At 42.5% G+C, this 13,153-nt stretch overlaps 1 protein-coding gene across 3 annotated transcripts in view; it reads right to left on the reverse strand.

Moving 5' to 3' along the window:
- LOC310695689 (disintegrin and metalloproteinase domain-containing protein 2-like) overlaps nt 1-13,153 on the reverse strand; it is an 83,937-nt gene that overhangs the window by 47,693 nt on the left and 23,091 nt on the right. For 2 of the 3 annotated variants that reach the window (XM_083480507.1, XM_083480506.1), the window contains exons 8-11: nt 9,460-9,531; nt 8,398-8,564; nt 1,890-1,971; nt 491-624 (exon numbers count right to left, since the gene is read on the reverse strand). In XM_083480507.1, coding sequence (XP_083336633.1) covers nt 491-624; nt 1,890-1,971; nt 8,398-8,564; nt 9,460-9,531 — 455 coding nt within the window. The remainder of the gene's footprint in view (nt 1-490; nt 625-1,889; nt 1,972-8,397; nt 8,565-9,459; nt 9,532-13,153) is intronic. The other variant, XM_083480508.1, reaches the window with a different exon arrangement.

Consider the following 13,153-nt stretch of genomic DNA (forward strand, 5'->3'; position numbering starts at 1 on the left):
GGAGGGGGATCGGCAGGACCCGGGGCTCTCTAGCAGAATGCCTGCCATTAAAACAGGTGGCGGAAGTGTGGGGAGAGCTTGCCTGCTTCGGGACCCTTCTGTGGTGCTCCCCTTCGCCCTCTCAACCTTTCCACCCCACCCTAGGGGAGAATGGCAGCTGTTCACTTCTGAAGGCAGTAATGGTGTACCATCAGGGGACGGTTTCAGTCTCTATTGCCTCTTAGAAGGCTGGGAAGTGGCTAGGATAGATTAGATAGATAGTTTATCTAACAGACAGCTAGATGGACCTTCCCCAATCTTGAGCCCTCCAGAGGTTTTGGACCACAACTCCCACCAGCCAAGACCAGCATGGCTGTCCTATCCTGGGACTAGTGGGAGCTGTAGTCCAAAGCATTGGGAGGGCACCAGGTTGGGGAAGGCTGACTGATAAAATAACCAGGTTTCGGCTTAGCACCATGCTAATGATGAACGAAGCAACAAAGGCTCTTACACAGCATCGGTACTCATTAAGCAAGTGCCTGGGCAGTGGCATTGTCTTGAGTTGTCGAAGAACAGTCCTAGGCTGAATCCCAGCAGCTGTGCCACAATCACAGAGAAGGTCTCCAGCGTGATCCCATTTTCATACTAAGTAAGAGCACATGAACATTAATGGCTGATAGCTATGAATTACTACCATTACTACTACTACTACTACTACTACTACTACTACTACTACATCTTTATTGTGCATGGGGGCTTTAAAGGGAACAAGAGTACAGGCCTTTGCACCAAGGAGCCTGGGTTTAGAACTCTGCTTGGTGCTTTGGGCAAAATCGCTACTCAAAACCTTCTTGTCAACCTCTCCCAGGAGCCTTCAGTTTGCTTGCAAGCTGAGACGTCAGGGACAGGAAGAACACAAAAAATGGCAAAAGCAAGAAGAAAAAACTCTGAGGACCAGAACTGTGTGTGGCCTAACAATTGACCTCGTAGGAAGATGGGGGGTGGGACCTAGGGAGAGGCGTGATAGCATTCACATGCACAAAGATATCCCCTTCACAGGTAAAACCCATGGACCTATCTCAGGCGTATTATTAAGTATTTGGCCTGAGCTTTGGTGAGGTGTTAATAATTTGTTCTTCCCATGCTATTCAAAGTAATTGACCCTCACTTTCCTAACTGCTGGTCTGCTTCTTTTATAAACTGGATTTGCTACACTAAAGCAACACTTCTAGGAGTAATAGACAAATAAAAACCAACAAATCACCAGTTCTGGAAGGTGTTCTCAAAGAACTCAAAAGTGAAATTGCCGCTCTTCTAAAAAAACAACCACACCCATAACTTATCCCTCAGATCAGTCTGTGTACCTGAGGACTGGAAAGTATCCAATGTAACACCCATTTTTAAAAGGGATCCAGGGGGGATCCTAGAAATTACAGGCCAGTTATCTTAATGCCTGTCATGGGAAAACTGGTGAAAAGTTTTGTTAAAGATTAAAAAACCAACAAACTTTACTGAAGCACAGCAGCATGGCTTAAACAAGTCCTTTCTTATAGACCTATTGTGAGTTCTTTGAGAGCGTTAACAAACATACAGATAAAAGTGATCCAGTTGACGCAGTGTACTTGGACTTTCAAAAAGCTTTCAACAAAGTCCTGGCACTTCACCGAAGACTTCTGAGTAAGCTTAACAGTCAAGGAATGAGAGGACATTTCTACTCCCCACCCCCCACCCCATGGTCTCAAGGGTGCTCAGAGTACCCAGCAATTATTTACAGAGCAGAAACATCCACTTCAGCTGTAGTCATGTGTTTAACCTCAGGTCTAGTTTGGCCCAAAGTTTTCAGACATCACAACTTTTAAGAAACCAAGAACGGTTCAGCAAGTGAATGAGCACAGTACATGCAGTCTTACCATGGCAACTGCTGCAGAAGAAGGTCTGTGGCACATCTTTCTTGCAAATGTTGACCCCACAGAATCACCCCTGTTCCTGTAGCTGGGGTGAGGAAGAAAGGAATTATGCTTTTGTTGCAATTAGCACATTAGCAAAAAGCATAAAAGGAACACTTCCTTACATAACAGCTCTTTTGGGGGGAGCAGGGGCAGGCATCTGTGTGCTTTCCTGGGATGCCTCTTCCAACACCACCCAAAAACCCACATGGGACAGCTGCGCATTCCTGCATTGCAGGAGGTTGAACTAGATGATCTTCAGGGATCCTTTCAGCGCTACAATTCTGATTCTATATAGCAGAGGAGGGAAGGAGTGACCTGTCTCTTCTCTGCCAGCCTGCTCACTGTGTGGACCTCATTATCAGAGGGATTGACAAAAGATAGAACAGGATTTCCTGACAGATCTGTAAGCATCGGGCTCTAGAGTAGATCAGCAAGGATTCTGCCTCCCAAATGTTTAGCAACAATGGGGGGGTTTGCCACCTTCTAACAGGCCACTTTCACATCATGCATTTAAAGATACCACTTTAAACAGTCAGTGCTTCCACCAAATAATCGTGGGAGCTGTAGTTTGTTAAGGGTGCTGAGAGTTATTAGGAGATGCCTAATCCCCTCACAGAGCTACATATCCTAGGGTTCCCTGTGACATGAGATTGTTCTCCAGATGGTTCTCCAAATAACTCTCAGCACCCTTAACCAACTACAGTTCCCAGAATTCTTTGGTGGAAGCCATGACTGTTTAAAGTGATGCTTTAATTGTGTGAATGTAGCCTGAGATTGCTGAGATGAAGAAAGCTTGGGTGGCTTATACATTTAAAACTGCTATGTGCTTTGCACACAGAAGGTCCCAGGTTCAGCCCTCAACATCTCCATTTACATGTACCACTCAGGATCCTTCTTCGGAGATTCCCAGAGAGGCACTGGCAACCAGGGGTGTACAATACTGGGCTCAGTGGACATAGCTTCTTACCTGCATCCAGAGCTCAAGGACCACAGCTCAGTGGCAGAGCACCAAAGTTCAATCACTGGAAGCATCTCCAGGTAGCAAGCAGGTGATGGGAAAGAAACCCCTTCTTTGCCTCATGTCCTGGAGAGATGCTGCCCATCAATATAGACAACACTGATCTACATGGACCAGTGCAAGTCCATATAAGACTGCTTCCCAGAAGTCCTTGGATACTTGCTTCTCTCACATGCCTCTTTGCTACCAACCATGTCCCTCCCTCCCCCTTCATGGATCACTGCCTTGCCGTGGCGAAGGGGCTTAAATAACTCAGAGAACTTCCGGGTTGGCGCGATCTGGAAATGGCGGATTCCCTCCGAGCTCCGGAGGGAATCGGCTCAGCGGTGGATGGGTCTTTGCCGTGCCGGCGACACGGGGACCCTTAAAAACCGCGGGCGCGGGAGCCTGCGGACTGAAGACTCGGCGGGTGCCTTAAGCGCCCCCCCTGATTCGCGAAGAGCCTTTTTAAAGGCTACGGAGGGGATACGGGGGACGGCGCGGCACTGAGAGTCGATCGCTACCGCCGCTGAGCGAAGCCGCGAGCCATAACTGGAGAGCGCTGACTTCCTTCCTTGAAATTTGGACTGGAAAAAAAAGAACCCGTGAGTAATCTGGAACTGAACTTTAAAAATTTTTTACCTTCTGAATTTGAGACGACCGGGGGGTGTGCCAAAAGGAAGTCCCCACCCCCCCCCCTTGCAGACGATCCAGAGCAACGATATAAGAGCTAAGCTGGAGTGCCTACCCTGTAAAGGGTGAGTTTTAAAAAGACAGTAACTTCCAAGATTTGGAAAGGCAAATTTGAGCAGGAGAGTGGAGTGTTGGAAGAGTCTTTGTTTTGTGGCAAACAACCCTCCCTCCCGGGCCCGGGAGCGACCTGCTTTGGAGCCTGTATAGAGGAGCAGAATTTGACAGCTGTCAAAGCTGTCAAATGGACTGTTAACAGTGGAAAAATTGCTATTTAAGACCTCTCCGGATTAAAAGGAGTTACAATTGAATTAAAATTGTGGGAAACAAAGAAACAATAACAGGACAGAGGATTGTTGGAGAAAAGTCCATTAAGTAATCAGATTCCCTCTAGGGGGAATTCTGTGGAATTACAATGGCTGTGGGTGGAAAGATACTGAGAGAAATCGAAAGGATGTTTTCACTGGTGGGAACCTTACAGGAGCAGACTATAGTTATGAGTAAACAATTGATGACCTTGAATTTGGAAACAAGTAGTTCTGCTGAATGTAATGAAGACCTGAGTGAGAAAGAACCCACAGCTGAATTCGAAATAATAAACAAAGAAGAGGAGAAGACAAAACATGAAAGAGAACAAGTTATGTGGGAAAATACTAACCAGAAGCCGGCATTTGGAGAACACAAGCAAGGAGACTATTGGATTAAATCCATTTTAAGCCTACGAAAGATACAGAAGACGAAAGAGGAGGCCCTGGAAGTATATGGAATTCAGGAGCTTGAAATAAAGAAGTACAATTGGGGCCTCCACATAGACTTTGATTTTGACTATCACCAAGACTTAGGCCTTGCGGAAATTCCTCAGCAGTTGTTTCTAAATATGGGAAGAGACTATGGACTGATTGGATTGATTGTTAAGGAAATCTTTCGAGACTCGATGACCGACAAAAAGGACTACCAACAAAACCGGCGGAGAGGGACTGAAAGTGATTTGAGAGCTTCGGACGTGCGGAACCCAGGCTAAAAACTGTTATTTTGGACATGTCTTGGGAAAGGACGCAAAGCGGGAATGGGAGGGAGGGAAGCATTTAAATTTAAACAACACTCAAGACCAGGGGGTTTAGTTAATAAGAAAATTATTCAAGGAAAAATGAGAAATCGAGGGAAGAGAATTGGGGTCCAACTTAGGGAAAATTTATTTTTGCTTTTATAAAAGGATTAATATTAAGACGGAAAAGGAAATGCCAACTTGCTGACATAAATTCGGGAATAGGGATGCAAGGGAGGGGGGTGGGGGGAAGTCAAGGACTAGGGTTAGAAAATAAGATTTTCGGGAACTATACATGTTTGTTGTCTTTTATGTTTGTTTTGATGTTATGTGTTTTGTTTTTGTCTATATAAAATGTGAAAACCCAATAAAAATATTTTTTTTAAAAAAAATAAATAACTCAGAGAAGCTATGAACCATGCCAAGCAGGGCGCCCAAGATGAACAGGTCATTGTGGAGAGTTTTGACCAAACGTGATCCACCTGGAGCAGGAACCGGCAAGCCACTCCAGTATCCCTGCCAAGAAAACTCCGTGGACAAAGACAACAGGCATATAAAAGTTATGACGCTGGAAGATGAGCCCCTCAGGTCGGAAGGCATCCAACATGCTACTGGGAAGAGCGGAGGACAAGTACAAGTAGATCCAGAGCTGATGAAGCGGCTGGGCCAAAGCTGAAAGGACTCTCAGTTGCGGATATGCATGGAAGCGAAAGGAAAGTCCAATGCTGTAAAGAAAAATATTGCATAGGAACCTGGAATGTAAGAACCATGAGCCTGGGTAAGTTGGATGTGGTCAAAAATGAGATGGCAAGAATAAATATTGACATCCTGGGCATCAGTGAACTAAAATGGACGGGAATGGGCGAATTCAGTTCGGATGACTATCATATCTACTACTGTGGGCAAGAAACCCGTAAAAGAAATGGAGTGGCCCTCATAGTCAACAAAAGAGTGGCGAAAGCTGTACTGGGATGCAATCTCAAAAATGATAGAATGATCTTGATACGAATCCAAGGCAGACCTTTTAACATCACAGTAATCCAAGTTTATGCACCAACTACTGGTGCTGAAGAAACTGAAATTGACCAATTCTATGAAGACTTACAAGACCTTATAGAAGTGACACCAAAGAAGGATGTTCTTCTCATTATAGGGGATTGGAATGCTAAAGTAGGGAATCAAGAGATAAAAGAAACAACTGGCAAGTTTGGCCTTGGAGATCAAAATGAAGCAGGGCAAAGGCTAATAGAGTTCTGTCAAGAGAACAAGCTGGTCATCACAAACACGCTTTTCCAACAACACAAGAGACGACTCTACACATGGACATCACCAGATGGGCAACATCGAAATCAGATTGATTATATTCTCTGCAGCCAAAGATGGAGAAGCTCTATACAGTCAGCAAAAACAAGACCTGGAGCTGACTGTGGCTCAGATCATCAGCTTCTTATAGCAAAATTCAAGCTTAAACTGAAGAAAGTAGGAAAAACCAATGGGCTGGTAAGATAAAATCTAAACCAAATCCCTTCTGAATACACAGTGGAAGTGAGGAACAGGTTTAAGGATTTAGATTTGCTGGACAGAGTGCCTGAAGAACTATGGGTGGAGGCTCGCAACATTATACAGGAGGCAGCAACTAAAACCATCCCAATGAAAAAGAAATGCAAGAAAACAAAGTTACTGTCCAACGAGGCCTTACAAATAGCGGGGGAGAGAAGGCAAGCAAAATGCGAGGGAGATAGTGAAAGATACAGGAAATTGAATGCAGATTTCCAAAAAATAGCAAGGAGAGACAAGAAGGCCTTCTTAAATGAGCAATGCAAAGAAATAGAGGAAAACAACAGAATGGGAAGAACCAGAGATCTGTTCAAGAAAATCAGAAATATGAAAGGAACATTTCGTACAAAGATTACCATAATAAAGGACAAAAGTGGTAAGGACCTAACAGAAGCAGAAGACATAAAGAAGAGGGGGCAAGAATACACAGAGGAATTATACCAGAAAGATATGGATGGCTCGTACACCCCAGGTAGTGTGGTTGCTGACCTTGAACCAGACATCCTGGAGAGTGAAGTCAAATGGGCCTTAGAAAGCACTGCAAATAACAAGGCCAGGGAAGTGATGGTATTCCAGCTGAACTATTTAAAATTTTAAAAGATGATGCAATTAAGGTGCTACACTCAATATGCCAGCAAGTTTGGAAAACTCATCAGTGACCAGAGGATTGGAGAAGATCAGTCTACATCCCAATCCCAAAGAAGGACAGTGCCAAAGAATGCTCCAACTACCGCACAATTTCACTCATTTCACACGCTAGCAAGGTTATGCTTAAAATTCTACAAGGAAGGCTCAAGCAGTATGTGGACCGAGAACTCCCAGAAGTGCAAGCTGGATTTAGAAGAGGCAGAGGAACCAGACACCAAATTACAAACATGCGCTGGATTATGGAGAAAGCTAGAGAGTTCCAGAAAGACATCTACTTCTGCTTCATTGACTATGCAAAAGCCTTTGACTGTGTCGACCACAGCAAACTATGGCAAGTTCTTAAAGAAATGGGAGTGCCTGATCACCTCATCTGTCTCCTGAGAAATCTCTATGTGGGACAAGAAGCTACAGTTAGAACTGGATATGGAACAACTGATTGGTTCAAAATTGGGAAAGGAGTACGACAAGGCTGTATATTGTCTCCCTGCTTATTTAACTTATATGCAGAATTCATCATGCAAAAGGCTGGGCTGGATGAATCCGAAGCCGGAATTAAGATTGCCGGAAGAAATATCAACAACCTCAGATATGCAGATGACACAACCTTGATGGCAGAAAGTGAGAAGGAATTAAAGAACCCTTTAATGAGGGTGAAAGAGGAGAGCGCAAAATATGGTCTGAAGCTCAGCATCAAAAAAACGAAGATCATGGCCACTGGTCCCATCACCTCCTGGCAAATAGAAGGGGAAGAAATGGAGGCAGTAAGAGATTTTACTTTCTTGGGCTCCATGATCACTGCAGATGGTGACAGCAGTCACAAAATTAAAAGACGCCTGCTTCTTGGGAGAAAAGCAATGACAAACCTAGACAGCATCTTAAAAAGTAGAGACATCACCTTGCCAACAAAGGTCCGTATAGTAAAAGCTATGGTTTTCCCAGTAGTGATGTATGAAAGTGAGAGCTGGACCATAAAGAAGGCTGATCGCCGAAGAATTGATGCTTTTGAACTATGGTGCTGGAGGAGACTCTTGAGAGTCCCATGGACTGCAAGAAGATCAAACCTCTCCATTCTTAAGGAAATCAGCCCTGAGTGCTCACTGGAAAGACAGATCCTGAAGCTGAGGCTCCAATACTTTGGCCACCTCAAGAGAAGACTCCCTGGAAATGACCCTGATGCTGGGAAAGATGGAGGGCACAAGGAGAAGGGGACGACAGAGCATGAGATGGTTGGATGGTGTTCTTGAAGCTACCAGCATGAGTTTGATCAAACTGCGGGAGGCAGTGGAGGACAGAAGTGCCTGGCGTGCTCTGGTCCATGGGGTCACGAAGAGTCGGACACGACTAAACGACTAAACAACAACAACACAATGTCCCTCCCTCACATGCATGGAGCCCCCAACTGTTTGGACTGCTCTTCACAGCCCTCTCCCTCTCTCCTGCCTGCCCAGCACTTTGGCCATGTTGCCCACTCAGGCAACACCAAAGGCTTTAATACAGGCATTCTTTAATAACGGGGGGAACACACTCCTTACACAAACAAGAATGCCACATCGTGGGGTCGTAGAGCAAGGTGGACCAGTTTCCAGTCCACAAACTTTTCCAGTAACTCATTGGCTGTCCCTGTGGTGGAGATTTTATCCCTGTCTTTCCAAAACTCCATAGAGGACAGTATAATCTTCATGTTGAGTTTGTAAAACATCTGAAAATAGGAGCAATATGGTTAAGTTCAATAGAGGCCACAGGCTTTACATGTTCAGACTTCAGTTCCCAGCTGGAGGAATTATTCATCATCATCATCATCATCATCATCATCATCATAATTTATACGCCCATCTGGCTGGGTTTCCCCAGCCACTCTAGGCGGCTTCCAACAAAATATTAAAATACAATAGTCTGTTAAACATTAAAAGCTTCACTAAACTTCCCTAAACCCTAATTTCGTATGGAATTATTTACCGTATATGCTGCTTTTTTGAGTAACATCCACACAATGTTATACAGAACATAGTGTTTTTTTGTTGAGGGGGCTGTGGGGGTTGGACAAGCTTTTGGGGGCAGAGCCAGGAGACATCATGAATCTGGGATGGGTTCATTCATTCATATGATGGGTGACATTTTTTAAAACTGACTTTTCTCAGTTTTATTTTATTTTGTAATAATTTTTTAAAATATCCATACCAAACAATATTACAAAAATAAGATCGATTAAAGTATAAATATATACTGGCACACACCCCTCTACCTTTGAACAGTATTTCAGGATTTGCATGACATTTCTTTAAAGCAAAAGATAGTAAACAAACAGAATAATCTTCCGCTTAACATTAATATTCAATCTGCCATGTTAGATAATACTATTTTTCCTTTACAGCATTCATTGTTTTTAGACCTACAAAACCAAGGCTCCACATTTCATTATCTTAATTTTGAGTAACCTTCTTCCCTTCTTATTTTCCCTTAAAAGACCAAACCATTCTAGATGTAGCAGCAACTGTTCTACCAGATTCTGGACTATTTATAAATATATTTAAATAGATCTGGGCTGTTGTGCCCAGCACAACTTTGACTCAGGCTGTTTGTTGCCATTGACTTACCGTGTTGATAAAGCTGATGAGCTGAGTGATTTTCTTCATCACAACATCTTCATCTGAACCCATATAGTCATACTGGGAAAGAATAAGATTCTCTCATTAGCCATTGCATCAGGCTCACTGAAGATGCTCTAAGCCAGAAGCCATATTTTCAGGGAAGTTTTTAACGTGTGATTTTACTGTATTTTTGGTTTTATGGAAGCCGCCCAGAGTGGCTGGGGAGGCCCAGCCAGATGGGCGGGGTATAAATAATAAATTATTTTTTATTATTATTATTATTATTATTATTATTATTATTATTATTATTATTATTTCTGGACCAGGATACACATTTCAATGTGCTGTGGCTGTCAGGCTCAGGATGGCTGCTGGTGCCACATCTAAAACAGAGCAAGCAAGAGCTGTTTGACAGCGGGACAGGCTAGCTTGGGAGGTGGAAGAATCTCCTTTTCTGGGAGGTTTTTAAACAGAGGTTGGATTCTTTAGCTGTGGTTCCTGCATTACTGTTGGTTGGATTACATGACCTTTGAGGCCCTTTCTATGACGACAAAGGTGAGTAAGATTATGGACTTCTTCATGACCCTTCCCCTCTGCAGGGAGGTGGGATCCAAATGGTTTCCAGAGAGTGGTAGGGGATGTTTTATCCCATGTTGATGGTCTCTCAGCTGATTCCCTGGTGGCCCGCTGGAATGCGGAGTTAACCAGGGCTATTGATTGTCTGGCTTCGAAGTACCCTCTCTGATTACACAGAACCCAGATAGCCCCCTGGTTTTCCCCGGAGCTGAGGGGGATGAAACAATCGCTGAGATGGCTAGAGCGCTGGTGGCAGAAAATTCATTCTGAATCTGACTGGAAACAGGTTAGGGCTCAATGTCGAGCCTACCAAGTGGTGATAGTGACGGCGAAAAGGACCTTCTTTTTTTTAAAAAAAAAAAGATATTTATTGAGAAAAAAATTTGAAAATAAAAAATGAAAAATAAACATACAAAATAATAAGCAGTTAAAAACACACATTAATTTTCAATAACATAACTTCCATACCCTTATTTCCTCCGACCTCCTCATACTTCTCTTCTTTGTATTCCAGTTCAGTTTGTTAGTTCAGCAAATCCTTACCATAAAACTTTTACCCATTTATAATCCTTTTTTCATATCTCCTAAAGCATTACAGCTGGAAACCGCTTAGTTTCTATCCAACATCTTTCTAACATTCATTAATTTTACAATATTTCTTTAAGTAGTCTTTAAATTTCTTCCAGTCTTCTTTCACCGACTCTTCTCCCTGGTCTCGGATTCTGCCAGTCATCTCAGCCAGTTCCATGTAGTCGATCACCTTCATCTGCCATTCTTCCAGAGTGGGTAGATCTTGTGTCTTCCAATACTTAGCGATTAGTATTCTTGCTGCTGTTGTAGCATACATAAAAAAAGTTCTGTCTTTCTTTTGCACCAATTGGCCGACAATGCCCAGGAGAAAGGCCTCTGGTTTCTTCAGGAAGGTATATTTAAATACCTTTTTCAATTCATTATATATCATTTCCCAGAAGGCCTTAATCCTAGGGCACGTCCACCAAAGGTGAAAGAATGTACCTTCAGTTTCCTTACATTTCCAGCATTTATTATTGGGCAAATGATAGATTTTTGCCAGCTTGACTGGGGTCATGTACCACCTGTATATCATTTTCATAATCTCTCTTAAGGCATTACATGCCGTGAACTTCATACCTGTGGTCCATAACTGTTCCCAGTCAGCAAACATAATATTATGTCCAACATCTTGTGCCCATTTAATCATAGCAGATTTCACCGTTTCATCCTGAGTATTCCATTTCAACAGCAAGTTATACATTCTTGACAAATTCTTAGTTTTGGGTTCTAACAGTTCTGTTTCTAATTTTGACTTTTCCACCTGGAAGCCAATTTTCTTATCGAAATTGTATACCTCCATTATCTGATAATAATAGAGCCAGTCTCTCACTTTATCCTTTAATTTTTCAAAACTCTGCAGTTTCAATTTATCTCCTTCTTGCTCCAAAATCTCACAATATGTCGGCCATTTGGCCTCCATGTTGAGCCATTTCAAAGTTTTTGCTTCCATTGGTGACAGCCACCTTGGGGTTTTATTTTCCAATAAATCTTTATATCTTATCCAAACGTTAAACAAAGCTTTCCTGACAATATGATTTTTAAATGCTTTATGTGCTTTGACCTTATCATACCACAGATATGCATGCCATCCAAATACATTGTTAAAACCTTCTAAATCCAAAATGTCTGTGTTTTCAAGAAGTAGCCATTCCTTCAACCAGCAAAAAGCTGCTGATTCATAATAAAGTTTAAAGTCTGGCAGGGCGATTCCACCCCTTTCCTTTACATCTGTCAGTATCTTAAATTTTATTCTGGGCTTCTTGCCCTGCCAGACAAATCTAGAAATATCTCTCTGCCACTTCTTAAAACAATCCATCTTGTCCACAATTTGTAACGTCTGAAATAGAAACAACATTCTCGGCAATACATTCATTTTTATCACAGCAATTCGGCCCAACAATGAAAGCTTCAAATTTGACCGAATTTCTAAATCTTTTTTCACTTCCCTCCAACATTTTTCATAGTTATCTTTAAACAAGTTCCCATTTTTGGCTGTCATATTAATTCCCAGATATTTCACTTTCTTTACCACAGTTAGTCCTGTCTCATTCTGAAACCTATCTCTTTCAATCGGTGTTAAATTTTTCTCTAAGACCTTGGTTTTTGACTTGTTTAGTTTAAAACCTGCCACTTGCCAGGTGGAAAAATTGAAATTAGAAACAGAACTGTTAGAACCTAAGACCAAGGTACTCTCAAAAATGTATAACTTGCTGTTGAAATGGAACACGCAGGAGGAAACTGTCAAATCAGCTATGATAAAATGGGCACAGGACATTGGGCATAATATTATGTTTGCTGACTGGGAAAAGTTATGGACCACTGGAGTGAGGTTCACGGCATGTAATGCCTTGAAAGAAAATATTATGAAAATGATATACAGGTGGTACATGACCCCAGTCAAGCTGGCAAAAATATATCACTTGCCTGATAACAAATGTTGGAAATGTAAGGAAATGTAAGAAACCAGAGGCCTTCCTTCTGGGCATTATGGGCCAAGGGGTGTTAAAGAAGGATAGAACTTTCTTTATGTACGCTACAACAGCAGCAAGAATACTCGTCACAAAGTACCGGAAGACACAGGATTTGCCCACTCTGGAAGAATGGCAGACGCAACTGATAGACTATATGGAACTGGCTGAAATGACTGGCAGAATTCGAGACCTGGGAGAAAAGACGGTGGAAGAGGACTGGAAAAAAATTAAAGACTATTTACAGAAACATTACAAATTGTACGAATGTTAGGAGTATGCACAAATGAGAGTAACATGGCAGCAGTAAATTTAGTGTAAGACATATGAGAATAGGTGATGTATAGGGAAATTGCGAAACCTGAAGAAATATTATGTTCAAACCTAGTAGGTTAATCTATGACCAAAACATTCTAAAGTTGGAATTGAATATTTGAGATTTATAAAATAAGAATGGAAGTAAGGTAACAAATTGCTGCACATAATTACATGATTGAGAACGCAGGGGAGGGAGATATGAGGAAGTTCAAAGATTATTGTCAGGGGTTCAGGAGCAGAGGCAAGGGCAAGGGAGGAAACAGAGA

The sequence above is a fragment of the Podarcis liolepis genome (genome assembly GCF_965112155.1).
Source record: "Podarcis liolepis genome assembly, chromosome: 16".
In the NCBI taxonomy this organism is placed as follows: domain Eukaryota; kingdom Metazoa; phylum Chordata; class Lepidosauria; order Squamata; family Lacertidae; genus Podarcis; species Podarcis liolepis.